This window comes from Schistocerca piceifrons, chromosome 8, assembly GCF_021461385.2.
Source record: "Schistocerca piceifrons isolate TAMUIC-IGC-003096 chromosome 8, iqSchPice1.1, whole genome shotgun sequence".
Lineage (NCBI taxonomy): Eukaryota > Metazoa > Arthropoda > Insecta > Orthoptera > Acrididae > Schistocerca > Schistocerca piceifrons.
The window spans coordinates 210208470-210236047 of NC_060145.1; the positions used below are offsets into that span (position 1 = coordinate 210208470).

General features: G+C 43.8%; 1 protein-coding gene across 1 annotated transcript in view; it reads right to left on the reverse strand.

The window, feature by feature from the left end:
* Positions 1–369: 369 nt before the first annotated feature.
* The window catches only part of LOC124711862 (vacuolar protein sorting-associated protein 33A), a 118811-nt gene continuing 91602 nt past the window's right edge, over positions 370–27578 (reverse strand). The window contains exons 9-12 of the mRNA XM_047242099.1: positions 20929–21081; positions 8864–9077; positions 718–822; positions 370–634 (exon numbers count right to left, since the gene is read on the reverse strand). Coding sequence (XP_047098055.1) covers positions 528–634; positions 718–822; positions 8864–9077; positions 20929–21081 — 579 coding nt within the window. The 3' untranslated portion in view covers positions 370–527. The remainder of the gene's footprint in view (positions 635–717; positions 823–8863; positions 9078–20928; positions 21082–27578) is intronic.

Genomic DNA, 27578 nt, shown 5'->3' on the forward strand with positions numbered 1-27578 from the left:
AGACACATTAAGTTGCAGACAGCCACAATTAAAAGACACTTGCATAAATCTTTTGGCCACAGCCTTCATCAGCAAAATAAAAACAAACACCATTCATACACATAAGCAAACACACCTCATGCACACATGAACACCATCTCTGGCATCCCAAGTGGTGTGCGTATTTCTCTTTCACTAACAGAGGCTGTGTCAGAAAGCTTTATGTAAGTGTCTTAATTGTGCCTCTCTGCGAGTAAGTATAACAAGCCAGATAATGACGTGTCACCACTGAAAGCTGCAGGAAAATCAGTAAAACAATAGACAGTTGCAGTAAACAAAGGTGCAGCGGAAGGCTAAATATCTATTATGTAAACATTCAAACAAAAAAAATTGTTACTCATTTAAAACAGAATTTATTTTTTATCATACAAATATTTATATAGACTTCAACATTTTAGTTGATAGTGTGTAAGGAAATACTATCAAATTAAAAAAAAATATTCATTTCCATAGGTAGCAAATAACAATATCGTGGCTTGTTTCTGATGTTATTTTGCAGATCGAGGTGATTCTGGACCCAGAGGTTCCATCAAACATTTCAAGAAACTGTTTCCATTTATAAGTTTTGTGGTTGCTACAACAAACTCCACCATAGCTAAAATAAAGAAATAAATAATACAGTACAATTAAACATCACTGCAATCATAGGAATTATAAAAAGGATAAGTAATCACTTACAATCTTCTTGCTGTGAAAGAAACCGCAGTGCTGATATCTCAGCAAAAGTGCAGCCGCCAATGAAGAATACGAGAACTACTTTTGGATAACCCTCATGAGGCCCACCTGTAAACAGAATGCCTGCACTTGATGTGTCAATTTAATATTGTTTAATGCACAATGAGTTACACAAAATCAAGTTGAATGTACAGTACAAAAACAAAGTCCCTCCCCCTCCTCAAAAGGTGTAAATAATTAATGTTTTTTCAGACTAAAGCTTACTCCAGTTAAAGAGTGTTTTTCACCAGTCGGGTTTCTCTTTTGTTTATAAAGCATCTTCTGTAGTCATTCTGGAAATATGGATTTATAGTATGTCTCTAATATTGGTATTTACAGATTACAAACAGTATTTTCTTATAACATTGATGTACAATTTACTTACAGTGTCTTTGCCTCTTGTTTCATATTCTAAAAACCCTTGCTTTTTCCTTTGTTGTTAGTTTAAGGTGAGGCAAAAGTAATGTAGTTGCACATCACTTTTGTCAATTTTTTGCTTTTTTGGACCACCGTTTTCTTATGCCGCATTAGTGTTTTTTTTCCATTTCACCTTGTTTTTGTAAAACTTCTCCTCAGAGGAAGTAGTACTGTAGTTCCACATATTTCACACTCAGCATAGTTTTTATGTTTATTCATTTGTTTTCAGTGTTGACTGTGAGGGAACTAAGTGTGGTAGGGGTGGGGATAGGGGGGCAGAAGTGGTGTGATAATACATCTATATATATCCATTAATTAAAAAAGTTTATGGTTTGTTAGGTTTGTTTGACCATTTAGCAGGTGTTTCTTTTCTGTTACGGTCTTAAAAATGTGATATTTTTCTAGCAGATTGAGAAGGTGTTTTATGTTACTTACCCTTAAGATTTGCATGTGTGTGTCTGGTGGTTAGTTTGTGTTGGTGTGGAAAAATCTGAATGATTTGTATCTGGTGTCAAATGTTTTCCTGGTTTGACTCATATCTTCCATCACACCCATACATATGCATCCCACTCTCTATCCCCCACCCCCAGCCCCTCTCACAGTTCCCATTCACCATTACCATCTCCTCCCAGTTAATTTTCCCTATAACCACCATTCCCATGTGTCCCCCCTCCTGCTCCCACTTTTTCTCTGCCTGTCCTCAGTCTAATCCTCAACCCCCCCCCCCCCCCAAATTCCATTCACAGGTTGCAAACACACACAACCTACTAAGAAAGCTAATGGATAGACATAAACACTGTGCTGAGTGTGAAACATGTCAGAATGGTAAACTGGGTAGGAAGAGATTCAGATCAAATTTGCCAACTTGTACTTGTACTCTTGTATAATTTGTTTATGTTGCTGTACATGGAAAGATATAATACACGTCATTAGATGTAATCAAGTATTTGTGTTTTTTAAAGATAATTGTACTACATATAGTTTATTTTGTTAAGTCAAGTGTTGTTACTTCTGTATCCTTAAAATTTCAACAGTTGGTGGAAAGACAGACAGGGAATAGACTTAAAGTTAAGAGACATGACAATGGGCCACAGTTTGTTAATGATTTCAAGAAGACTGGCAGCATCCATGAAACAAGTTCACCATATACAGCAGAGCAGAGTGGTAAAGCAGACTGTGATGTCAAATTGTTCACTGTATACTTCTACTTGTAAAAAGATACCTTATGGGAAATGGTTTGAGAAGAAAACATCATTGAACTGTATGAGGTAGTTTTGGTATACAGGGAAGCCGAGAGGTGGGGCGGTGGGACGAGGGGGGAGCCAGAGGTGGGGCGGTGGGCCGAGGGGGGAGCCAGAGGTGGGGCGGTGGGCCGAGGGGGGAGCCAGAGGTGGGGCGGTGGGCCGAGGGGGGAGCCAGAGGTGGGGCGGTGGGCCGAGGGGGGAGCCAGAGGTGGGGCGGTGGGCCGAGGGGGAGCCAGAGGTGGGGCGGTGGGCCGAGGGGGGAGCCAGAGGTGGGGCGGTGGGCCGAGGGGGGAGCCAGAGGTGGGGCGGTGGGCCGAGGGGGGAGCCAGAGGTGGGGCGGTGGGCCGAGGGGGGAGCCAGAGGTGGGGCGGTGGGCCGAGGGGGGAGCCAGAGGTGGGGCGGTGGGCCGAGGGGGGAGCCAGAGGTGGGGCGGTGGGCCGAGAGGGGAGCCAGAGGTGGGGCGGTGGGCCGAGAGGGGAGCCAGAGGTGGGGCGGTGGGCCGAGAGGGGAGCCAGAGGTGGGGCGGTGGGCCGAGAGGGGAGCCAGAGGTGGGGCGGTGGGCCGAGAGGGGAGCCTGAGGTGGGGCGGTGGGCCGAGAGGGGAGCCTGAGGTGGGGCGGTGGGCCGAGAGGGGAGCCTGAGGTGGGGCGGTGGGCCGAGAGGGGAGCCTGAGGTGGGGCGGTGGGCCGAGAGGGGAGCCTGAGGTGGGGCGGTGGGCCGAGAGGGGAGCCTGAGGTGGGGCGGTGGGCCGAGAGGGGAGCCTGAGGTGGGGCGGTGGGCCGAGAGGGGAGCCTGAGGTGGGGCGGTGGGCCGAGAGGGGAGCCTGAGGTGGGGAGGTGGGGGGGGGAGGAGAGAGACAGGCGGTGGGGGGGGGAGGAGAGAGACAGGCGGTGTGGGGGGGGATGAGAGAGACAGGCGGTGGGGGGGGGGAGGAGACAGACAGGCGGTGGGGGAGGAGAGAGACAGGCGGTGGGGGGGGGAGAGAGACAGGCGGTGGGGGGGGGGGGAGAGAGAAAGGCGGTGGGGGGGGGGGGAGAGAGACAGGCGGTGGGGGGGGGAGACAGACAGGCGGTGAGGGGGGGAGAGAGACAGGCGGTGGGGGGGGGGGAGAGAGACAGGCGGTGGGGGGGGGAGAGAGACAGGCGGTGGGGGGGGGAGAGAGACAGGCGGTGGGGGGGGGAGAGAGACAGGCGGTGGTGGGGGGAGAGAGACAGGCGGTGGTGGGGGGAGAGAGACAGGCGGTGGGGGGGAGAGAGACAGGCGGTGGGGGGGGAGAGAGACAGGCGGTGGGGGGGGAGAGAGACAGGCGGTGGGGGGGGAGAGAGACAGGCGGTGGGGGGGGAGAGAGACAGGCGGTGGGGGGGGAGAGACAGGCGGTGGGGGGGGAGAGAGAGACAGGCGGTGGGGGGGGAGAGAGAGACGGGCGGTGGGGGGGGAGAGAGAGACGGGCGGTGGGGGGGGGGGGGGGAGAGAGACGGGCGGTGGGGGGGGGAGAGAGAGACGGGCGGTGGGGGGGGGAGAGAGAGACGGGCGGTGGGGGGGGAGAGAGAGACGGGCGGTGGGGGGGGAGAGAGAGACGGGCGGTGGGGGGGGGGAGACAGGCGGTGGGGGGGGAGAGAGACAGGCGGTTGGGGGGGGGAGAGACAGGCGGTGGGGGGGGGGAGAGACAGGCGGTGGGGGGGGAGAGAGACAGGCGGTGGGGGGGAGAGAGACAGGCGGTGGGGGGGGAGAGAGACAGGCGGTGGGGGGGGGGGGAGAGAGACAGGCGGTGGGGGGGGGAGAGAGACAGGCGGTGGGGGGGGGGGAGAGAGACAGGCGGGGGGGGGAGAGAGACAGGCGGTGGGGGGGAGAGAGAGACAGGCGGTGGGGGGGGGGAGAGAGACAGGCGGTGGGGGGGGAGAGAGACAGGCGGTGGGGGGGAGAGAGACAGGCGGTGGGGGGGGGAGAGAGACAGGCAGTGGGGGGGGAGAGAGACAGGCGTGGGGGGGAGAGAGAGAGAGAGAGAGAGGCGGTGGGGGGGGAGAGAGACAGGCGGTGGGGGGGGAGAGAGACAGGCGGTGGGGGGGGGAGAGAGACAGGCGGTGGGGGGGGGGGAGAGACAGGCGGTGGGGGGGGGAGAGACAGGCGGTGGGGGGGGAGAGAGACAGGCGGTGGGGGGGGAGAGAGACAGGCGGTGGGGGGGGGGAGAGACAGGCGGTGGGGGGGGAGAGAGACAGGCGGTGGGGGGGAGAGAGACAGGCGGTGGGGGGGAGAGAGACAGGCGGTGGGGGGGGAGAGAGACAGGCGGTGGGGGGGGAGAGAGACAGGCGGTGGGGGGGGGGGGAGAGACAGGCGGTGGGGGGGGGGAGAGAGACAGGCGGGGGGGGAGAGAGACAGGCGGTGGGGGGGAGAGAGACAGGCGGTGGGGGGGAGAGAGACAGGCGGTGGGGGGGGGGAGAGAGACAGGCGGTGGGGGGGGAGAGAGAGACAGGCGGTGGGGGGGGAGAGAGACAGGCGGTGGGGGGGGGGAGAGTGACAGGCGGTGGGGGGGGAGAGAGACAGGCGTGGGGGGGAGAGAGACAGGCGTGGGGGGGGAGAGAGACAGGCGTGGGGGGGGGAGAGAGAGAGAGACAGGCGGTGGGGGGGGAGAGAGACAGGCGGTGGGGGGGGGGAGAGAGACAGGCGGTGGGGGGGGAGAGAGACAGGCGGTGGGGGGGGGGAGAGACAGGCGGTGGGGGGGGGAGAGACAGGCGGTGGGGGGGGGAGAGAGACAGGCGGTGGGGGGGGAGAGACAGGCGGTGGGGGGGGGAGAGACAGGCGGTGGGGGGGGAGAGACAGGCGGTGGGGGGGAGAGAGAGAGGCGGTGGGGGGGGAGAGAGACAGGCGGTGGGGGGGAGAGAGACAGGCGGTGGGGGAGAGAGACAGGCTGTGGGGGAGGAGGAGATGGGAGGAGGAGGAGCTGGAGAGAGAGAGGGGGAGCTGGAGAGAGAGAGGGGGAGGAGGAGATGGGAGGAGGAGGAGCTGGAGAGAGAGAGGGGGAGGAGCTGGAGAGAGATGTGGGCAATGGACAAAGAAAGGAGTAGGAGGAGGAGGAGGAGGAGGAGGAGGAGGAGGAGGAGGACAGAGAATGGGGCCAAAAAGTTCAGTAGGTACATCCCATACCAATACATATTTACCATTTCTGAATTATCGCTGGTTTTGCTAGCGAGGTATAAATGTAGATTATATTATGGAGAAACTTTATAACCTGCTGATAAGTAGGAATCAATTCTTATGCATTTAACTTTGGCTGGAGTTTACGATATGGACATGTAGCAATTTGATGTGAAAACTGCCTTTCTGAATGGCAATGTACAAGAAGATATTTTAATGAAATAGCTTACCTCACATGTATTCAGATTCTTATTTTGCTGGAGATACAGGCAGTCATCATTCAACAGTGGGTTACATCAGCACATGAGCTAGTGGATTTGTTAACCTGGATATCTTGCAGGGACAAATGTGTTGCCAGTTCTACAAAGGAAGTGGACTATGTTGCAGTGTCCAACACAATTGCTGAAATATGTACTTCCAACATTCTTGCAGGAGCTGAGCGTCAACATGTAACAACCAACCCTACTCTTTGTGGACAATCATAGTGCATTTCAATTGTTTAAGGAAAAAAAAAAGAAAAAGAAAAAATGAGAGACAGAAGATGGGCATTACAAAAGTAACAAACACATAGACAAAGTTTCATTACATTTGTGAAAAGGTAAATTATTGCTCTATTCTTGTATCCTATATCAAGTCACAATATCAGTTGTTTACAAAAGATCTTCCCAAAGATAGTTGTACACTAATTGTAGATCATTATCAAATGTGTCTTGAACAAGATTAACAGTGTAACTTAAGGGGGCTTCTTGTGCTTATTATCTTGTGATGTCTGTTTGCAGATGGACAATATATTATTAGTGCACCTGATATTTTAATACCTTTGTCATTTCCAACTGAAACAATCTTTTATTCCTTTGCATACTTTTTTTGTTCTGTTGCCATCGTTAATGGAACCTATTCTGTGTCGTGTTTGAAGTGCCTTTTGCTTTTTATTCAAGTAATAAAACTTATTCATCATCAACTGTCCAACGTCTTACAGATCCAGCAAAAGTCTTCATTAACTGGGATATCATCACTTTCTTCCCCCCCCCCCCTTTTTTTTTGCATGTCACTCAAGTCTTTGAAGAGAGCTGTAATATTTGGAAAAAATCATTTTTTGTGCCAACAGGAATACAATTTATAAATAAAATTGGACAGATATTTACACAAAAAATGATTTTTTCCAAATATTTACAGTTATGGATAACCACTTGAGGAAAGCTTTATTACAGTTCAATTCACCGAAGATGTTTTACATGGAAAGTGAAAGGTAAAACATGGACTGAACAAATCCCACCATCTGATGAGCTGTACCTAAAAATTATGGCTCTTAGAAAACTGAGAAACATGCAAAAGAATTGAACACTGCATTTTTGGAGGCAACACGAAGGGCTGTGTTGGCCCAGACAAGAAGCAAGCATCTGCACACAAACAATTTGGCCTCTAGGCATCCAGTACAACAACAGTACAAATCCCAAAGTAATGTGGAGCACAAAGAAGGTGGGCAACAAAACACCTGGAATGGAACCTAGATCTAGATCAATGGGGTATTTTTCTATCCTACACCCTGTAGGTAGAAACACAGTTCATGATTACTCGCACTGGTGGTAATGAGAAGACTGGCGGAATGCAACAGGTGGGTCTGGTGATGACTGACATCAGAGATCACGAGGTGTATTAATGCCTAACAAGTCCAGTTTAGGTGAGTGTCTAAGCATAGACACCCCATGCGGGTACACAGCTGTTGCCTGGAGCTCACATTATCTCTGACATGGTCTCTCTATCGATCCCCACACCAGGTAGGGAATCTGAATCACCCACAGATACTAAACATATGGTTCTCTTCAACAATGAGTGCACCATCTGTATGATTCCTGATATTATGATAGATGGGGATGCAACATCCAGCTACCAGTTTATGTCTCAGTCATGCTTCAGTAGGGAGGAGAGTCAGTCATGTTTTAAGTGTATCACGTACAGGTGTCAGATGACTCTCATGGCCATTGATGGTAATTTGAGAGCTATGCAGCATCAACACAAAATTCTCCATGCTGTTCTCCATTCCTACAGTCAACATTTTGACAATGTGTTAATCTTTCAAGGTGACACTGCTCCAGCACACAATGTCCATATTGTAAAAACTGTCCTCCAGGAAGCAAGAATGAATCAAATGGAATGACCTGTCGCATCTGCTAATATAAACTCTAATGGACCTGCTTGGTCCAGTTGAAATTGCAGTGCAATGTTGCAGGAAACATTTTCACTCAAAGGATCATGCAAGGATGGCAGTCACTGACGAGCAGAACAGGCATGAAAAGTATGTCTCAATTAACTTGTAGACAGTATGCCGAGGAGCTACAACTGGATACAGTGCAGAGCAAAGCAGTATTGAATGTTAACCGGCAGCAGACAAGGTTTCACAGAGTTTCCATTCTCAACAGACTTGTTTTACATTAATTATTACTTTTTCCATAGTAACATATTTTTCTTCTTTTTTAGTTTCATGAAGTTTATTGTTTGGTTTCCTGAACCTGAAGCAAGTCCTCACATTTTTGCAGATTTGCTGGTGGCATAAAAAAACTATGTGCAATTCGTTTTGTTTATGTTTTTTAAGTTCCTCTTCCTATATTTAATTTTACTTTGTTTTGGAATCAACTGTCCTTTCATCTCCATAAGCTTCTACTTTACCCCCGTCTCAATTTCTCTCTCACTATGATGTTACAGCTATTCAGACAATCTTCCACAGGCTATCATGACTCTCACAGTAAAAGCCTTCTCAAGGTCAATAAAGGCCATATGGCTTTCTGTGTTGTTCTATGATGTTTTTAATCACAAACCCTTGTCTGTGGAAGAACAAACTAATATAAATCCATTTTTTTCTTCAGAAGTAATGGCTTCTGTGATAGTCTTCATGTGGTTATTGATTGTCTTCAAGTATAGTTTTTAGCCAGTGTTTAGAAGACTAAAACCACAATAATTTTTATAGTCATTAAGTTTCCTTTTCTTGGGAAAAGGGGATTACTTCTGCTGTATACCAATGGTCTGAGATCTTGCCATTTATCAACATTCATACACTCTATATTACATTAGTTCAGTATTCTCTCTTCTACATTAGTTTTAATTATTCATGTCATTTTTACAGACTCAAAGATGGGGTTGAAACCCCATGATTGTGTTCCTGTCGAACAATTGACTGTTAACCAAGACTCTAGTAAAAAGAACTGCTTCTACACCATGCTAATTGTACACATGCCTCATAAAAATCATTGGAAACTCTACTTGTAAGGTTGCTAAAAAAAAAGAATGGAATAGGAAACCTCAAATCAACTGTAAACAAACCTTTGCCTTCCTCTAACGTAGGTCCTGGAAGTAGGGCCAACACATCTTGAATGCCTCGCCAACCTGATGGTCTCACAAGATGTTGTGCAAGACGAACACTCAGAGGTGCATAAACGCTATGCACATAGCTCACATCAGTCGGTGATGTTTCACTGCCATTATCTACTGTTAATTGGAGTGTCTTGCGCAACACAGCATACTGTCTTGGACCTTGCTGTCATTAAACAGAAAATAACAATACATAAAAATCTTGTTAAAAATTATACATGTTGCTATATGTGTGACATTCACTGACTCTTAGTTCCATGACACAAAGAACACAGTTCTTAATACTTTTGACCATACACGTTTTGATGTCTTACCAAACTGAAATCTTATCACTAATTAGACCCAGCAATACAGGAGAACTGTTGAATATATAAGGTCACAGACCACTAAAAAGAGGTATAGCAAAAACCTATTAATTAAATGGCAGCAGACAGAGCCATAAACGAAGTGCCACTCAGACTCAGTTTCACAACTAGGTGCCACCTCAAATGATAAAAGTGAGTATAGTGTTCAAGGAAATGACACTCTTTGGGAATTAAGTACTCCACTGACCAGACAAACAGATCTAGAGGAAAATAAACAATAAAAATTTTACAAGCTATATCAGAAAAGCTCTGAAGATCATCTTCAAGTAAAGGGAAGAAAATTGAGGTGAGCACATGACAAAAATGGACACCAATAGCAAGAGAAAATAAGCAAATGATAGAAAATAGAGTTAAGAATTTTGAAAGGAAGTGTTTATTAACCCTGCGGCAGGCGCGCTTAAGACTGTTGAGTCAGTGGGTGCGTGGGGCACTCAGTGCCGCCTACATTTAAATACATAAAAAAGCAGTTTTTTTAAAAAATTTTTGGTGGAATTATTTATTGTTTATAACATCATTCTTAACAGCAACTTTTAATATGATATGTATACATATATATCCAAGGTGCATGGGAAAATTAAAATTGTTACAGAATATCTGACATACATTTCCAGGATATTTCCTAAGCACTACTTTAATAACAAATTCTAAATAAATTATAACCACAGATATGATTCTATTGTTTACTATTGTTAAAGCAAGTTTTACAAAAATGTGCAATATGTATAAAAACTTTGTAGTAATAATAAAGAATAAGGCAGTCAGTAAATACATATCAAGAATCACACACTTTCTTCCTCTAGAGAAGTTCTGCAATCATTACATGTGACAGCATTGTGGCAATGTTGCTTGCAAACGAATCTTTTGTAGATATTGCGAGTCACAGTAGTTTTATTATTTTTACAGTCTCATCGTGACTGGTGGGAACTGATTTATGAGGTCACAGAAATCCTTTATATGTCATGGTAGAGTAGAGAGCTGAGCCCTTTCTTTCAAACGGCAGTCCATCAGAGCCTAGGCCAGGTTTGTTAGGTAGGTTCTTCTTCTGAATCTTTTCTTTGGTTTGTTTGCAAAAAACAAGACCTGGGAATTTATCCAAGCGATATCAAGGTAACGAAAAAACAATGCTAAGGGCCATCTTCTTGTGGTCCTTTGTGTAGAGTAGGATGTACACGTATAATCCACAGTATTGACTCCACTTTTTGTTGCATTGTAGTCCAAATTTACAACAGACTTGCCTGTAGCGATGTCGATTTCAGCAGTTTTATGCATTGATCCTTTTTGTTTGGCACGAAACAAGACAGAAGTCATCTTGAAATCCGAAAAGACAATTTCCAATTTCTCGCGATCTGTTGGGCAAAAGTTCCAGAGGAATTTCCTTCTTGTTCTTTTTCAATGTTCCAATGAACATTAGCCCATTTTCTAAAAGATGCTGGGCTACAGGGTAACTACTGTAGTAGCTGTCTGTAGTTACATTCCTGTGATTTCCCCTGATTGGGTCAACCAATCTCTTCACAATATCCTTTGGCTGGTTAGATGCAACATATGGTCCAGGATTCTGTCTGCCACAGTATACTTCAAAATTAAAAGTATAAAAGTCTTGCTATCGCACAATGCATACAACTTCAACCCATACTCAGTGGGTTTATTGGGCATGTAGTGAACTAAACCACAACATCCGCGAAATGAGACAAGCGTTTTGTCTATGGATGTGAACTCCCCTGGACTGTAGTTATTTCCACAGTTGTACAGAAATGCTGAGTTGAGTTTGCAGATGGCAGCAAGTTTATCAGTTGCTAGTCGTTCTTTTCTTGTAGAAGTATCGTCAAACCTGAGTGACCGGAGCAAGAACAGAACACGCTTGTAGCTAAACGCTGCCCTCAGAATAATCATTGCAGTTCCATTTGATGCCCACAGTTCTAATACATTTGTGCATTGTCCTTTTGTACAGCAATGAGAAACAGTGCTCCTAAAAGAGCTATTATTTCAGAAGCAGTAGTAGTTTTGCAATCTCTATCCCTTGACTAATTCACAGATGATCTCTTGTTATTTATGTACTTGTTTGTGTTTGCAACGATATAATCAATTATCAGGATCAAACAATTTGAGAAAACTCTCAATTTCAGTTTTAGCTTCTCTACCATTGCATTTCGGGCCAGGTAGGACTTTTATTATATTCTTACGTTTTTGTTTCCCTGGTAGTGTTAATGGATTATTTATCCACAAAGTTTCTTGGTCCTTTTCAATATAAAAATGGCAGTCATCATGTGGCATTCCTTTCACTTCATTCCCGTCAACGCATGACTGCTTAGATTCGCTGGAATTACCTGCAGTTTCAATTATTTCTGCTTCCTCTTCGCTGTCAGAGAAATGTGCGTAATCTTCGTCAGATGATTGCAGAAGAAGACGCTCTATTTCTTCTGGCGTTAGTCCTTTCCCTTTGTGTGGACATAAAATAATTCTAATACCAAAGCAGTGTTGATAACTAAATCATTATTCACCCTAAGAGTTGTAAAACAAAGCTTCTAATCATCAAAACATTCGACAGTGGTACGGCTACATGCACTTACATCACCGAGCGCATGCGGTACGCAGTGCCGTCTCAGTGCAGTCATCCACTCCACAGGTGAGTCACAGCTGTTATGGTGGGTATAATGACAGCGCAGTAATGCAGTTTGGCGAGTGACTAAACAATCGAAGCGTATCTAGCACCACTGTTGTGTGCTCGGCGTGCTGACGTAATTAGTGAACGAAAACAAAATTGGTGGCACTGTATGGCGCCACGCGCTCGCCACAGGTTTAAAAACAATAGTACTATATGCAGGACCAGGACTCAAATGCAATCTGGTTCATAGTTTCAATCTGCCAGATCGATTCACAATAGTGCCCTCTCCACTGCAGAGTGAAAGGTACGCAATGGTAAATGATAGCAAAAATCAAGGTCTGTGGGAGTTCAAGATGAAGATAGGCAATAAAATAAACAATTGAACAATTTGAGTAAGATGAGACCATTTGGGTGATTGGACTCAAGCACAGGCAGAACATCACAGTTTCTGCTTGCTAAGTCTTGTCGCAATGCTTTTCATAAGAATAACACATCATACTGTAAACTAAACATTATGAACATGACTTCCATTGCAGAGCAATATAGATATTGTCAGTCTGCATTTTATATCCTCTTTACTTCTGCCACCATCAATTATTTTGCTGCCCAAAGAGCAAAACTGGTGTACTTCTCTTAGTGTCTCACTTTGTAATCAAAGTCTCTCACCCACAGCTGATTTAATTTGAGTACACCCTATTACCTCAGTTTCACTTTTGTTGTAAATCATCTTCCACCCTCTCTTCAAGGTGTTACCCATTATATTCAATTGATCTGCTCCTTTTGCAAGTTAGACAGAATTACACTGCCGTCGTCAAACCTCCAATTATTGCTTCTTCTTATCCTTGGACTTCAATTCCTTTTCAAAATTTGCCCACAGTTTCCTTTACTGTTTGATCTATGTCTAGACTGAATAACAGGGGGGATAAGGTTCAACTTTGTCTTACTCCATTCTTAATTATAACCTCTTTTTCTGATCATCTGACTGTGTAACTGCAGTCATGTTTCTGTATAATCTATACGTAACCTTTCACACTATGTATTTTATCCGTTATGACTTTGGAACCCAGGTCCCACACGGAGAAGGGTCAGTTGTAAACTGCATTATTGGTAATACAAAAGTCACAAGAGCCTCTCTCCAAACTCACACAGTAGTGGGAGGAATCTGGGTCCTGGCTGATGGCAGCTGTGATTCAAGTGAAAGGTTTTACATGGATCTGGGCAAAATTTCCTTAGTTGGACAGGAGATTACTATTGTTCTTTACAGCATTACAAGGGCACTTCTCATCTTTCTTTCAAATCCTCATGATGCTCTCTGATGCATATGCTGATTTTGCAAAAAAATGACTGAGTTCAGTAACTGTTGCTACAATCTCTTCTTGCTTCTCTTAACTATACAATGCCATTTTGTTGTGGGATTCTGAGCTACACTAGAATCACTGCTGATGTGTTTCTGCAGATGTGTGTGCATACTTCTGATTTTGTAATGGCTTTTGTCATTCCAACATGGAAAAGGCTATTTTCTAAGGAATCCTGAAAATATTGGCATGGATCCATCAGCTGTTGCTTCTGATAAAACCCTTTCTGTGGTGGCTGTAAATCCTTAGCACAAGTATGTCAGGTTGGTTAAATATGTCTCTTGTAGACACATTCACAAGAACTTCTTTTATGAAATTTCAGGAGAACTGTCAGATGTAACTACCTTGCTATCATTACATAAGGCACAGAGCCTTCAGACCATCATCATGTGTATACTGCATACATATGAAGATGGCCAGATGACAGACAAAATACCATGGTATAAAGTTACTGACATCCAGAAAATTTACCAGAATTTAAAAAAAAAAAAAGGAAAGGTGGTGAAATGAAACCCTTTCCATAATGCTGTATTGACAAATTTGTCAGTGAATGCATCTCAAGAGCTGTAGCTACTAATATTGCAGTTTGATTTAGATTAAATAGAAAATCACTTTGAACAAATCTAGGGGGTAATTATTCTGCTGTCATCAACTTATTCAAGATACAGGTTTTTTGCATGTATTAAAAAACATATCTTTCACTTTCATGTTTATTACGTTCAAAAGTAACCCAAGCATATCTGAGAAAACACTGGCTTCCATTCTCATAATAAGAATAATCAAAATCCAAAAGACAGGCATTGCGTTAAACACTGCATTACCAGAACATGCTGCCAGACAGACACTATTACAACAGCCCATTTTGGCACAATTCCATAGCCAAAGACACACATACAAAATAACTGAATTACAAATTGCTTCTAAAGAACTACTAAACTGAACTGTTCTCTATGTAAACAAAGAGTGAACTTATTATTTGCATGATAAATGACTGGAGACATTTCTTTAATACCTCACCCTGAAAAGTGTATTGTGTGCAATCAATGTATGAAATGAACTCTGGCACGCATTTGGCAATGTATGTGACCTACATATGCTCACCAGAATTTCTGGACGCCTCCATTGTCATATTAATTATTTATTATGTCAACATACAGTTTTCCTATCAGTGAAAATTTAGACAAAATTATTTGTTTTGTAAACAGAAAAATCTAAGAGCAAAAATGGTTACATAAAGTATTTTAAATAATCAAGAATTAAAAATAGAAGCTTCCAGAATACAACATGTCTGAGAGATTTAATTTTTTAAGTAAGTGGTTTTTCATTACATAAAAAAGTGTTTGTCGAACCAATGACATTCTCATAAATAAAAAATATTGTTTAGACAATGAATAATAAACTCTTCTTAGAAACAGCCTAAACAAAATGTCATGATTTATGCGACTTGTGTTACATTTCAAACAAATAAACTGATCGAAAATGACATTATTTTATGAAAGGATTTATCTTCAAAACTATTTTTCCAATCATTCCCTTTCATTATAAGATGAAATTGATAGGATGGCAGTCTTTCTACGATTTTACGTTTATGAGTTGCAACTTCCGAAAAGGTTTCCATTAATTTCAAACAAATAAGAAAAACATAATGGTTGGAAGTGCTTAAATGTATCAAGTGCTTCCACAAAAAACCATGTATCATGTATTTTACAACTAAAAAGGTATCCCAACCTCAAATTTAGAAGTGATATCGAACAATTCATTTTGTCCAACTGGTTCAAATGTTGGTTCTTTACAGTGTTATATGGGAACATAAAAGATATTCTTGTCCTACCACCTAATGTACATAGGTCACACTATCAGTGTCTGCTGTTGCCACTGGACATCAGAGAATTAAAGAACAAAATGTACCTGGGATAGATTTTGTATTGCATTTTGGCTTAAGCATCCAGGGCAGCAGAAGTGTTTCTCACTATTTTTAATCATCACCACCACCACCACCACCACCACCACCACCACATTACCAGCTGCTACCTGACATTAACAGCTGTTATATTCCACATTTTTCCATGTGTTATGTTCTTCAGCTAAACATACTCACTTCACTCCTACACATTTTCTGTCATATTATCATTTAGGTCTTTTTTGTAACTCGTGAAAGAAATTTATCCAAATTTATCCAAAGCAGGACAAAATTCTAAAACTGTCATTTTGATATAACTGACATGCCTCAAGCAATTCAATAATTTTAGGCTGACACAAATTAAAAATCTGAAATTTAAAATGATACTTTGTTAAAACCTGACATTCTGAGCCTGTGGCTGGGTACAAAATGTAAACTGACTCTTACAGATAACAGCAACAAGTACTTTTAACAATGTTATTTATTTACTTAAATAGTGCCACTACTGGTTTCGAACTGACAGGTTCATCTTCAGGTGGCTAGTTATCATTAATCTTCAGGTAGCTAGTTATCATTAAGATACATTTTACATTAGCTTTCACTTTTTGTTTTCCCAAATGATGAAAGTTCCGTGGGGGTGGGGGTGCTGTTGAAAAATCTGCACCATTACATTCCAGTGATGACTGCTTGTGGACATGTAGCAGCAAAGACTGTATGATGCACTTTTTTATGTATATGTACACACATATTCTAAAGCACCACTCACACACAAAGAAGTTTCACACATGGAAGTATGTATACAAAGATAGCGATACTGCAAGCATAACAATTTCAGAACAATTGAGGAAATTCTGTTTAGTATTTAAAAAAATGCCACTTTCATATCAATGAAACAGAGAAACAGGGGAAAAGACACTTATTGTATTTTGATGATATCTTTAACACTTTGTTTGCATACAGCGACATTTTTAGGTTGGTTGGAAAAAGCCTATCCCAGGGCTAGCATTTGGCTGGGTGAATGGGAGAAATATCCAAAAACCACCATCAAATCGGTCAACAGAATAGGCTTTTAGAAATTAGTATTTAACCTGGGCAGCCCTCGTCTCTTCAGTTTGTCATATTATCATGCAGTCAGGCCAAACGGACTGCCGAATAGGCAGCTCTATGGCTGCATTTAGCAGCTATGTTGTACCCCAAAGAGCTTGAGAAAGTCCCAAATCCCTGGAGGGGACATATTTTTACCTTGAAATTTCACATTTCTTTTCTTCTCTTCTCTTTTAGAGCAGAAAGTGCTGCATCTTTTTCTGACTGACATATTTAGTTACCAAAATATAGTATAAATGTAACATAAGTATACACAGTTGTATACATGGAAGAACCCTGGAGATACTAAAAGGTATCAGATAAATTATATAATGGTAAGACAGAGATTTAGGAACCAGGTTTTAAATTGTAAGACATTTCCAGGGGCAGATGTGGACTCTGACCACAATCTATTGGTTATGAACTGTAGATTAAAACTGAAGAAACTGCAAAAAGGTGGGAATTTAAGGAGATGGGACCTGGATAAACTAAAAGAACCAGAGGTTGTACAGAGATTCAGGGAGAGCATAAGGGAGCAATTGACAGGAATGGGGGAAATAAAAACAGTAGAAGAAGAATGGGTAGCTTTGAGGGATGAAGTAGTGAAGGCAGCAGAGGATCAAGTAGGTAAAAAGACGAGGGCTAGTAGAAATCCTTGGGTAACAGAAGAAATATTGAATTTAATTGATGAAAGGAGAAAATATAAAAATGCAGTAAGTGAAACAGGCAAAAAGGAATACAAACATCTCAAAAATGAGATCGACAGGAAGTGCAAAATGGCTAAGCAGGGATGGCTAGAGGACAAATGTAAGGATGTAGAGGCCTATCTCACTAGGGGTAAGATAGATACTGCCTACAGGAAAATTAAAGAGACCTTTGGAGATAAGAGAACGACTTGTATGAATATCAAGAGCTCAGATGGAAACCCACTTCTAAGCAAACAAGGGAAAGCAGAAAGGTGGAAGGAGTATATAGAGGGTCTATACAAGGGCGATGTGCTTGAGGACAATATTATGGAAATGGAAGAGGATGTAGATGAAGATGAAATGGGAGATACGATACTGCGTGAAGAGTTTGACAGAGCACTGAAAGACCTGAGTCAAAACAAGGCCCCCGGAGTAGACAATATTCCATTGGAACTACTGACGGCCGTGGGAGAGCCAGTCCTGACAAAACTCTACCATCTGGTGAGCAAGATGTATGAAACAGGCGAAATACCCTCAGACTTCAAGAAGAATATAATAATTCCAATCCCAAAGAAAGCAGGTGTTGACAGATGTGAAAATTACCGAACTATCAGCTTAATAAGTCACAGCTGCAAAATACTAACACGAATTCTTTACAGACGAATGGAAAAACTAGTAGAAGCCAACCTCGGGGAAGATCAGTTTGGATTCCGTAGAAACATTGGAACACGTGAGGCAATACTGACCTTACGACTTATCTTAGAAGAAAGATTAAGGAAAGGCAAACCTACGTTTCTAGCATTTGTAGACTTAGAGAAAGCTTTTGACAATGTTGACTGGAATACTCTCTTTCAAATTCTAAAGGTGGCAGGGGTAAAATACAGGGAGCGAAAGGCTATTTACAATTTGTACAGAAACCAGATGGCAGTTATAAGAGTCGAGGGACATGAAAGGGAAGCAGTGGTTGGGAAGGGAGTAAGACAGGGTTGTAGCCTCTCCCCGATGTTGTTCAATCTGTATATTGAGCAAGCAGTAAAGGAAACAAAAGAAAAATTCGGAGTAGGTATTAAAATTCATGGAGAAGAAATAAAAACTTTGAGGTTCGCCGATGACATTGTAATTCTGTCAGAGACAGCAAAGGACTTGGAAGAGCAGTTGAATGGAATGGACAGTGTCTTGAAAGGAGGATATAAGATGAACATAAACAAAAGCAAAACGAGGATAATGGAATGTAGTCTAATTAAGTCGGGTGATGCTGAGAGAATTAGATTAGGAAATGAGGCACTTAAAGTAGTAAAGGAGTTTTGCTATTTGGGGAGCAAAATAACTGATGATGGTCGAAGTAGAGAGGATATAAAATGTAGGCTGGCAATGGCAAGGAAAGCGTTTCTGAAGAAGAGAAATTTGTTAACATCCAGTATTGATTTAAGCGTTAGGAAGTCATTTCTGAAAGTATTTGTATGGAGTGTAGCCATGTATGGAAGTGAAACATGGACGATAAATAGTTTGGACAAGAAGAGAATAGAAGCTTTCGAAATGTGGTGCTACAGAAGAATGCTGAAGATTAGATGGGTAGATCACATAACTAATGAGGAAGTATTGAATAGGATTGGGGAGAAGAGAAGTTTGTGGCACAACTTGACCAGAAGAAGGGATCGGTTGGTAGGACATGTTCTGAGGCATCAAGGGATCACCAATTTAGTATTGGAGGGCAGCGTGGAGGGTAAAAATCGTAGAGGGAGACCAAGAGATGAATACACTAAGCAGATTCAGAAGGATGTAGGTTGCAGTAGGTACTGGGAGATGAAAAAGCTTGCACAGGATAGAGTAGCATGGGGAGCTGCATCAAACCAGTCTCAGGACTGAAGACCACAACAACAACAACAAGTATACACACCTACAGTAGACCATGGCCATCTTCTTCAGAAAGCACTATAGTAACTGTGTCATGTAAATATGAGGAGGGGGAGGAGGAGGAGGAGGAGGAGGAGAATGGTGTTTAACATCCTGTCGACAACGAGGTCATTAGTGATGGAGCACAAGCTCAAATTAGGGAAGGATGTGGAAGGCAATCAGCTGTGCCCTTTCACAGGAACCATTCCAGCATTCACCTGAAGCGATTTAGGGAAATCACAGAAAACCTAAATCAGGATGGCCGGATGCAGGTTTGAACCGTTGTTGTCCTGAATGTGAGTCCAGTGTGCTAACCACAGCACCACCTCACTTGGTCACATAAATCTGAATGTGCGTTCAGCAAACCATCACAGCTTTTCTTTGTCCACAGAAAACAGTAAATTAGTGTAATGATTCTGATATTAAGCAAATGAGAAGGCCTCCCTGTGGGACTTGAGGGATGGATGAGGGGGTACATAAACTGCTGCCAAGCTTATGTTATTTGAGATTGGTGTCAAAATTTTCATGCCAGATAATCTGCAGTTTGATAAGCACTGTATGAAGAAGTGACAAAACCTATTGACAACATTATTTCAGGTCAGCACTAAGTTTTGCAGCCATCTTGACTGTACAACAGCACCAAAATCACTGCCGCATCTAGAAATTGGTATAATTTCCTGTAAAAATGTCACAACCAAAAACATCCAAGCTCTATAGTGACTGCTAAAGTCATAGTATTTTCTGTTGGGTTCAGCAGTGTTAAACACACAGCTTAGCAGATTCACTGATAATCATTTCAAGAAATGTGCGCATATTCTGTGGTAAATAAAAAAGCCTGCAGTCAGGTTTTTGGAGGGAACACACACACACACACACACACACACACACACACACACATATATATATATATATATATATATATCTGTGTGTGTGTGTGTGTGTGTGTGTGTGAGGGGTGGGGTGCACATTATACAGCCAGATTCTTTTCTAACACAAATCTAAATTTTATCTGCAGTCTTACAGTAATTCCATCCATCACTTTTTTACATACTGAATAATGGCCTGTGTTCTTTAGAGTTTGTTGTTGAATTTTTTGCACGTATTGCATATGATGTGGAAATCATGCTGTAGCACTATTTATCAATCCATCCTGCATAACTTATGCTAGGGAAGAATTTCTCTCATTTCCACAAATTTCTGTATCTTAATTTGTATATTCAACTTAATTTTAAATTAAAAAAGGTCTATTGCTGCCCAACACTTTTATGTCTCATAAAAAAGCAGGAAATAGTATAATACAAGACATGTAGGAAAGCCAAGTACTGTTTTGGAAAAACTCTCATAAAAACATTTTTCAGACCAAAATTTATTTTTACAAGAAAGGGCATTTCTTAAACTATTTTTCTACATAGCTGCCACCACTGTTCAGACATTTTCCATGGCAGGAAACCAACTTTTCTGTGCCCTATTAATACAAAGATTCTGCCAATGAAGATAGCCACTGCTACAGACAGTTGTTTTGCATTCTGCTTTTTGAGTTCCTTTCCAGAAGTGAAACTGTCAATGTGGTATGATACTGTGACACACTGAGAAAATATCAGCATGCAGTTCAAAACATACGGGCAGAAATGCTCAGTCACGGCACTGTGTCACTTCATGACAAACACACATCCTCTCATTGTCCTGGAGTCACTCAAAATTTTATTTAACAAATTGGTTGGGAGCAGTTTGATCGCGCACCTTATAGGCACAATCTCACACCTTCTGACTAATTTCTGTTCCTAAAATTGAAGCACGATTTTGGAGGAATGACAGGATGACACACACACACACACACACACACACACACACACACACACATAAAATATGGTATTCAGCAATGGCTGTCTTCACTGGTGTCATCTTTCTATGAACAGTGCACAGAAAAGTTGGTTTCTCACCATGACAATTGTCTAAACAATGGAGGTAACTATGTAAAAAAATGTTTAAGAAATGGTCTTTCTTGTAAAAATAAATTTTGATTTGGAAAAAATGTTCTTATGAGTTTGTTTCCAAAGCAGTACTTACTTTCTGGACATGTCTCCTAATTCTATTATGAACTCTACTGAGATGAATATTAGGCTATTATCTTACCTGCACACGTAACAGTCCTGCTTGTTCAAGGTTGCTAAGTGTCAGAATGTGCTGGAAACCATAGGTTTGAAGAATGTCTCTTTTGTAATGCTCCAAGACTTTCTGGCGTAAACCACTGTTCGTGACAGACTGCATGCATAGTAGCCTGAGTACCTGTGTTAACAGATATTAAAATATATCTGTTTCATGAATATATACTGCTATACAAATTTATTAACTGGATACTACAGAAAAATCGATTTCCTTTGGGAGCAAGTGCATTATCTGATGAAAACATACATAGGCATTAACTATCATCACAAAACTAACTAATGCTATTACGTTTAGCGAATGACATGTCTGGTTTTCTAACTTGAGGGAAAAATGTCCCAGAGGTGGTCTGCTATTACTGCATATTAGTGTAACCTATGGTAGTGGCTAGGATGAATGTTATGCCTCACCCTTTGCATCGATGTATTTCAAAAAGTGTAGATGGGTGCGTGATTTCGTAGATCCACACAATACTTCAATTGACCTAGTTCTATCTGTCAGATACTGTGAGCAATCATGTTGGATGTGTTGACTGTATGAATGTCAACACAAATGAGAAATACTGTAGATGATTCATCACAATTTATACATCTGATTTTATATGGGTGTATGTTTCCTAGTGCCAGTGTTGTGTAAAATGACCATCCCCTCAACATTTTTGTGTGACTGATCAGATTGCCACCGAGCTGTTTCATAACATGAGTGCCAGAGTGCAAGCGTTCCTTACAATGAAGTTGGTTTAACAGACCACAACTTATTTCCCAACACTTGCAGCTCAACAGTGGGGAAGCCGCTGGCACGGGGCAGCTTTTCTTTCTTTTTTTATAGAGTACAGCCGACAAGCTTACTTGGCTACAATGTCAGCTTCCTTATTTCCATGGATTCTGACACACTCTGATACCAGCAGAATACCATTTCCTTTCTCTTGTCATGTAGATGCATAAGAGTGTCTTCAGTCACCTGAAGTATTTCCTATGCGTGAAAACAGTTTAAGGCATCAAGAGAACTGGAGAAGACATCAAAACTTGTCCTCCATCACATCTCATATGATCCTGAACATTAATGATTGCATCCAATTCTGCACTGTAGATTCTAAATTTGTTTGGCATGGCCGGCCAGTGTGGCCACGCAGTTAAAGGCGCTTCAGTCTGGAACTGCGCAACCGCTATGGTCGCAGGTTCGAATCCTGCCTCGGGCATGGATGTGTGTGATGTCCTTAGGTTAGTTAGGTGTAAGTAGTTCTAAGTTCTAGGGGACTGCTGACCTCAGATGTTAAGTCCCATAATGCTCAGAGCCATTTGTTTGGCATGTGGACTCTAATGATACAGTCAAGGAAAATAACTGAGCAACCAAATGGGTCCACTTCTTAAACCTATCACTGTACACTTCCATATATTTTGACACATGTGTAACACACTGCCCAAAGAATATTTTCAAACAATATTGGGCATGCAACCTTTTATAAAAGCTATCATACCTAAAATAGCTCTGGGCCCCTTGGTGCAGAATATTAGTATTTGCCACACCACTTTCCAAAAGACAGCTCTTTGCACTATCAATCAAAATTGAAAGCATAAGCCATATTCTCCACTGATCTTGTAGTAGTAAAGCTTCTGGCCATCTTGGGAACCTGCTGATCATGGTCTGGTAATAGCAGCAGTTATTAGAAACAGTTGGTGGCCTGATGAGATCCAGAAATATGTGCGTTAAACGTATGTTTAGAGTAACGAGTTTTTAAGCAGTGCCTGCACAAGTTGTATCACTGTTTACATATGGAAGGTGACAAATTCCTGGATTTATGAGTGGCAGTCTTCCTGCACAGCAGGTCATGCAAAGTGATGTGTCAGCAGCAGCTTGATACCATGTGTGCTTGCTGGATGACAGTCCATCCAAGGACTTGAATACACAGAAGTAGTGCTTGATTTATAAAAAAGGAGGCTCCAGTACTTTTTTAAAAAATCTTACAACATTATTTGTTTCATCAGAGGTAATGGTACCATCACAAATCAAGCACAGCATGGGAGCCTAGTGACGGGGGTCTGCTCAGCTGTGACCAGCATTTGGCTTCATCACAGTACACTGCTACGTAGGTACTGCAATTGAAGGGTCAGCATTCCTTGTAGCAAGTCTTTCAATTCTGTATGGTAGTTCAGTGTCATTGCAAGATCATTGAAATCTTTTGGCTGAGACATGATGCAATGCTGAACAGAGCATCAGCAACCACATTTTTGGTGGCACTGATGTGATCAATATGAGTTGTGAACTGGGCAATGAAATTCCAGTGGTTCAGGTGGACTGGTGGATAGTTGTTCCGGAGCTGCAAAACTGTGATCATCAGTGGTCAATGGCTGATGTATATAGTGAAGATGTGACTATCAACAATAAACAAAAAACATTTTTTGCTTTTATAGGCATCCACAAAGAACATATAGTATGAAGGCAAAAAGCACCATTATTCTAACAGCTCTTTGGAGGGAAAAAAAATCTTCCTTTTTTCAGGCTCTTGATCTACTGGTGCAGAACTGTATCCACAGAATAAGCTGAAGCGTCTGAAAGATCACCAAAGATCAGCAAGATGTGCACGTGGTGAAACCTGCTTGAGGCTTGCCTGGCATGCTTCAAAACCTCCTGTGGATCACTTTTTATGTGAGAGATTTGGAACCACACACTGTGCGGACTGCAAGCTGTGGTGCCTGGACTTCAACAGCACAAGAATAAAGCAGTGACAGAAGTTTATCATGCCTAGATATCAGCCCAGTTCTTGTTGTGCTGTTGTTGGGACTGGATACTCCTCAGGTTGGTGACCCATTCGATAGTTGGTTTTTTTTTTTTTTTGTTTTTTGTTTTTTTTTTTTTTTTGTTTTAGGGCGCAAAACTTCTATGGTCATTAGCGCCCAGCCCGTGACGTAGGAAACAGGAAAAAAACGAAATTTAAAATCAGCAGCAATGGGAACAAACTCATAAAATTTGAGAAACTAAAGGCAGAAGGAATGCTTAAAAATCCACTATAGAGAGGGGTTGGTTGTCCCCAAAAAAAGCTTCAAATGACTGACGTCATTTCACTGTCACTAATAAACTGTAGAACGCGGTCAGCTGAGCGCGTGTCATCTGCTAAAATCAACGATAGATCAGACGATAGCTGGAGACGGGAGCGTAACGGATTAAAATAGGGGCATTCAATTAAAAGGTGTCTGACCGTCCACAGCTGAGAGCAGTGGGGACAGAGTGGGGGAGGATCACCGCTTAAAAGATGTCGATGGCTAAAAAGACAGTGCCCTATCCGGAGTCTAGCTAAAATTACCTCCTCCCGACGACGCGTTCGGGAGGAAGAGGTCCAAGCGCAAGGAAGGGCTTTCACTTCCCGCAATTTATTATGGGGAAGTGTTGACCAATGCGCATGCCATAAATGAGCAACTTGGCGACATAAACCGCTCTGTAGATCGGTAAACGGAAGAGACTGAATAGCTGGCCGAGGAAGAGAGACTGCAGCCTTGGCCGCTATATCGGCCGCCTCATTCCCACAGATACCAGCGTGTCCCGGGAGCCAGAGGAACGCCACTGAGATGCCCCCCAGGTGGAGCAAGCGCAGACAGTCCTGAATCCGGTGGACCAGAGGGTGCACAGGGTAAAGAGCTTGGAGACTTAGGAGAGAGCTGAGAGAATCTGAGCAGATTACGTACTGTATCCGATGATGGCGGCGGATGTAGTGGACAGCCTGGAGAACAGCGTAAAGCTCCGCAGTATAAACCGAACACTGGTCGGGAAGCCGAAAGTGATTTGGGGTGTCGCCAACAATATAGGCACTCCCTACACCTAACGATGTTTTCGAGCCGTCGGTGTAAATAAATGTGGCTTCCGTCATTTGTGCACTTAGAGCAGCAAATGCCCGACGGTAAACAAGTGTAGGGGTACCATCCTTGGGAAATTGACATAGGTCTCTGAGCAAGTCGATCCGGGGACGGAGCCAAGGCGGTGCTGTACCCCAAGTTGTCAAGAAGGTTTTAGGAAAGCGGAAGGAAAGAGAATGGAGCAGTTGACGGAAGCGGACTCCCGGGGGTAGTAGGGAGGAGGAGCGCCCTGCATACCCGACATCAAAGGAGGCGTCGAAAAAAAGGTCATGGGCTGGATTAGCAGGCATGGAAGACAGATGGCTAGCATAACGACTCAGAAGGACTGCCCGCCGATTGGACAGCGGAGGTTCAGCAGTCTCAGCATAAAGGCTTTCCACAGGGCTGGTGTAAAAAGCTCCAGACACTAAACGTAATCCACGGTGGTGGATAGAGTCGAGACGCCGAAGAATAGACGGCCGAGCAGAGGAGTAGACTATGCTTCCATAATCCAATTTCGAGCGCACTAAGACGCGATAGAGGCGGAGAAGGACCACTCGGTCCGCTCCCCAGGAGGTACCATTCAGGACACGGAGGGTGTTAAGGGAACGCAGACAGCGAGCCGAAAGATAGGAAACGTGGGAGGACCAGCACAGTTTTCTGTCAAACATAAGACTCAAGAATTTAGCGACGTCGGAAAACGGAAGGTTGACAGGACCTAGATGTAAGGAGGGCGGAAGAAACTCCTTAAGTCGCCAAAAATTAACACAAACGGTCTTACTGGGTGAGAAACGGAAGCCGGTTTCGATGCTCCACGAGTGGAGGCGATCGAGACATCCTTGAAGACGTCTTTCAAGAAGGCTGGTCCGTTGAGAGCTGTAGTAGATCGCAAAATCGTCCACAAAGAGGGAGCCCGAGACATCAGGAAGGAGACAATCCATAATTGGATTAATGGCGATGGCAAACAGTACAACACTCAGCACGGAGCCCTGGGGTACCCCGTTTTCTTGGGAGAAAGTACGGGAGAGAGTAGTGTTCACCCGCACCCTAAATGTGCGCTCTGCCATAAATTCACGAAGAAAGAGGGGCAGCCAACCTCGAAAGCCCCAAGAGAACAGTGTGCGGAGGATGCCTGTCCTCCAACAGGTATCGTATGCTCTCTCCAGATCAAAGAATATTGCTACCGTTTGGAGTTTCCGGAGAAAATTGTTCATGATATAAGTGGAGAGAGCAACAAGATGGTCAACGGCAGAACGATACTTTCGGAATCCGCATTGGGCTGGTGTTAAAAGACTGCGGGATTCCAGCCACCAAGCTAAACGGTAATTCACCATACGCTCCAAAACCTTACAGACACTACTCGTGAGAGAAATGGGGCGATAGCTAGAGGGGAGATGTTTGTCCTTTCCAGGTTTCGGAACGGGAACGACAATGGCTTCCCGCCATCGCCTGGGAAAGGTACTGTCGGTCCAAATTCGATTATAAAGGCGAAGGAGGTAACGCAGACTATGGGTTGATAAATGCAGCAGCATTTCGACATGGATACCATCCGGTCCTGGGGCGGAGGAGCGAGGAGAAGAGAGGGCATGTTGGAGTTCCCGCATGGAGAAAACAATATTGTAGCTTTCGTGATTTTGAGAGGAGAAAGCAAGATGTCGCACTTCCGCTGCACGTTTCTTCGGGAGAAATGCTGGCGGGTAATTTGAAGAGCTCGAAATCTCAGCAAAGTGCTGACCCAATGAGTTAGAAATTGCGACGGGGTCCACTAAGGTATCATGCGCGACAGTGAGCCCAGAGACTGGGGAGAAACTAGGCGCGCCTGAGAACCGTCGAAGCCGACTCCAAACTTCCGAGGAGGGAGTGAAGGTGTTAAATGAGCTAATAAAGAATTTCCAGCTTGCCTTCTTGCTATCGCGGATGACGCGACGGCATCGCGCACGGAGCTGCTTATATCGGATACAGTTGGCCAAAGTTGGATGGTGACGGAAAATGCAAAGAGCACGTTGCCGCTCACGTATTGCGTCACGGCATGCCTCGTTCCACCAAGGAACTGGGGGGCGCCGGGGCAATTCGGAGGTGCGTGGTATTGAACGTTCCGCAGCTGTGAGAATAACGTCGGTAACATGTGTGACCTCATCGTCGACGCTGGGAAAGCGACGTTCATCGAATGTCGCTACAGACGAAAAAAGTGTCCAATCGGCTTGGGCAAATTTCCAGCGTCGCGAGCGCAGATATGGCAGTTGAGGCTGCAGTCTAAGAACACATGGGAAGTGGTCACTCGAGTGTGTATCATCAAGGGCGAACCATTCGAAGCGCCGAGCTAGCGGAACAGTACCGACCGCAAGGTCCAAATGAGATAAATTTGTCGTGGAGGCAGACAAAAATGTGGGGACCCCAGTGTTGAGGCAGACTAGATCCGCTTGGTGGAAGACGTCTAGCAATAGTGAGCCACGTGGACAAGGATGTGGAGATCCCCAAAGCGGGTGGTGGGCATTGAAGTCCCCAAACAGCAAATAGGGGGGTGGAAGCTGATCAAGAAGATGAAAGAGATCAGCTCGTGCCATTGATGTGGACGATGGAATGTATACCGTACAAAGAGAGAACGTGTATCCAGAAAGGGATAGACGGACGGCGACAGCTCGGAAGGAACTGTTTAAGGGGATTGGGTGATAATGGAGAGTATCATGGAGCAGAATCATGAGTCCTCCATGGGCTGGAGTGCCTTCAACAGAGGGGAGGTCATATCGGACGGACTGAAAATGAGGGAGAACAAAGCGGTCATGGGGACGCAGC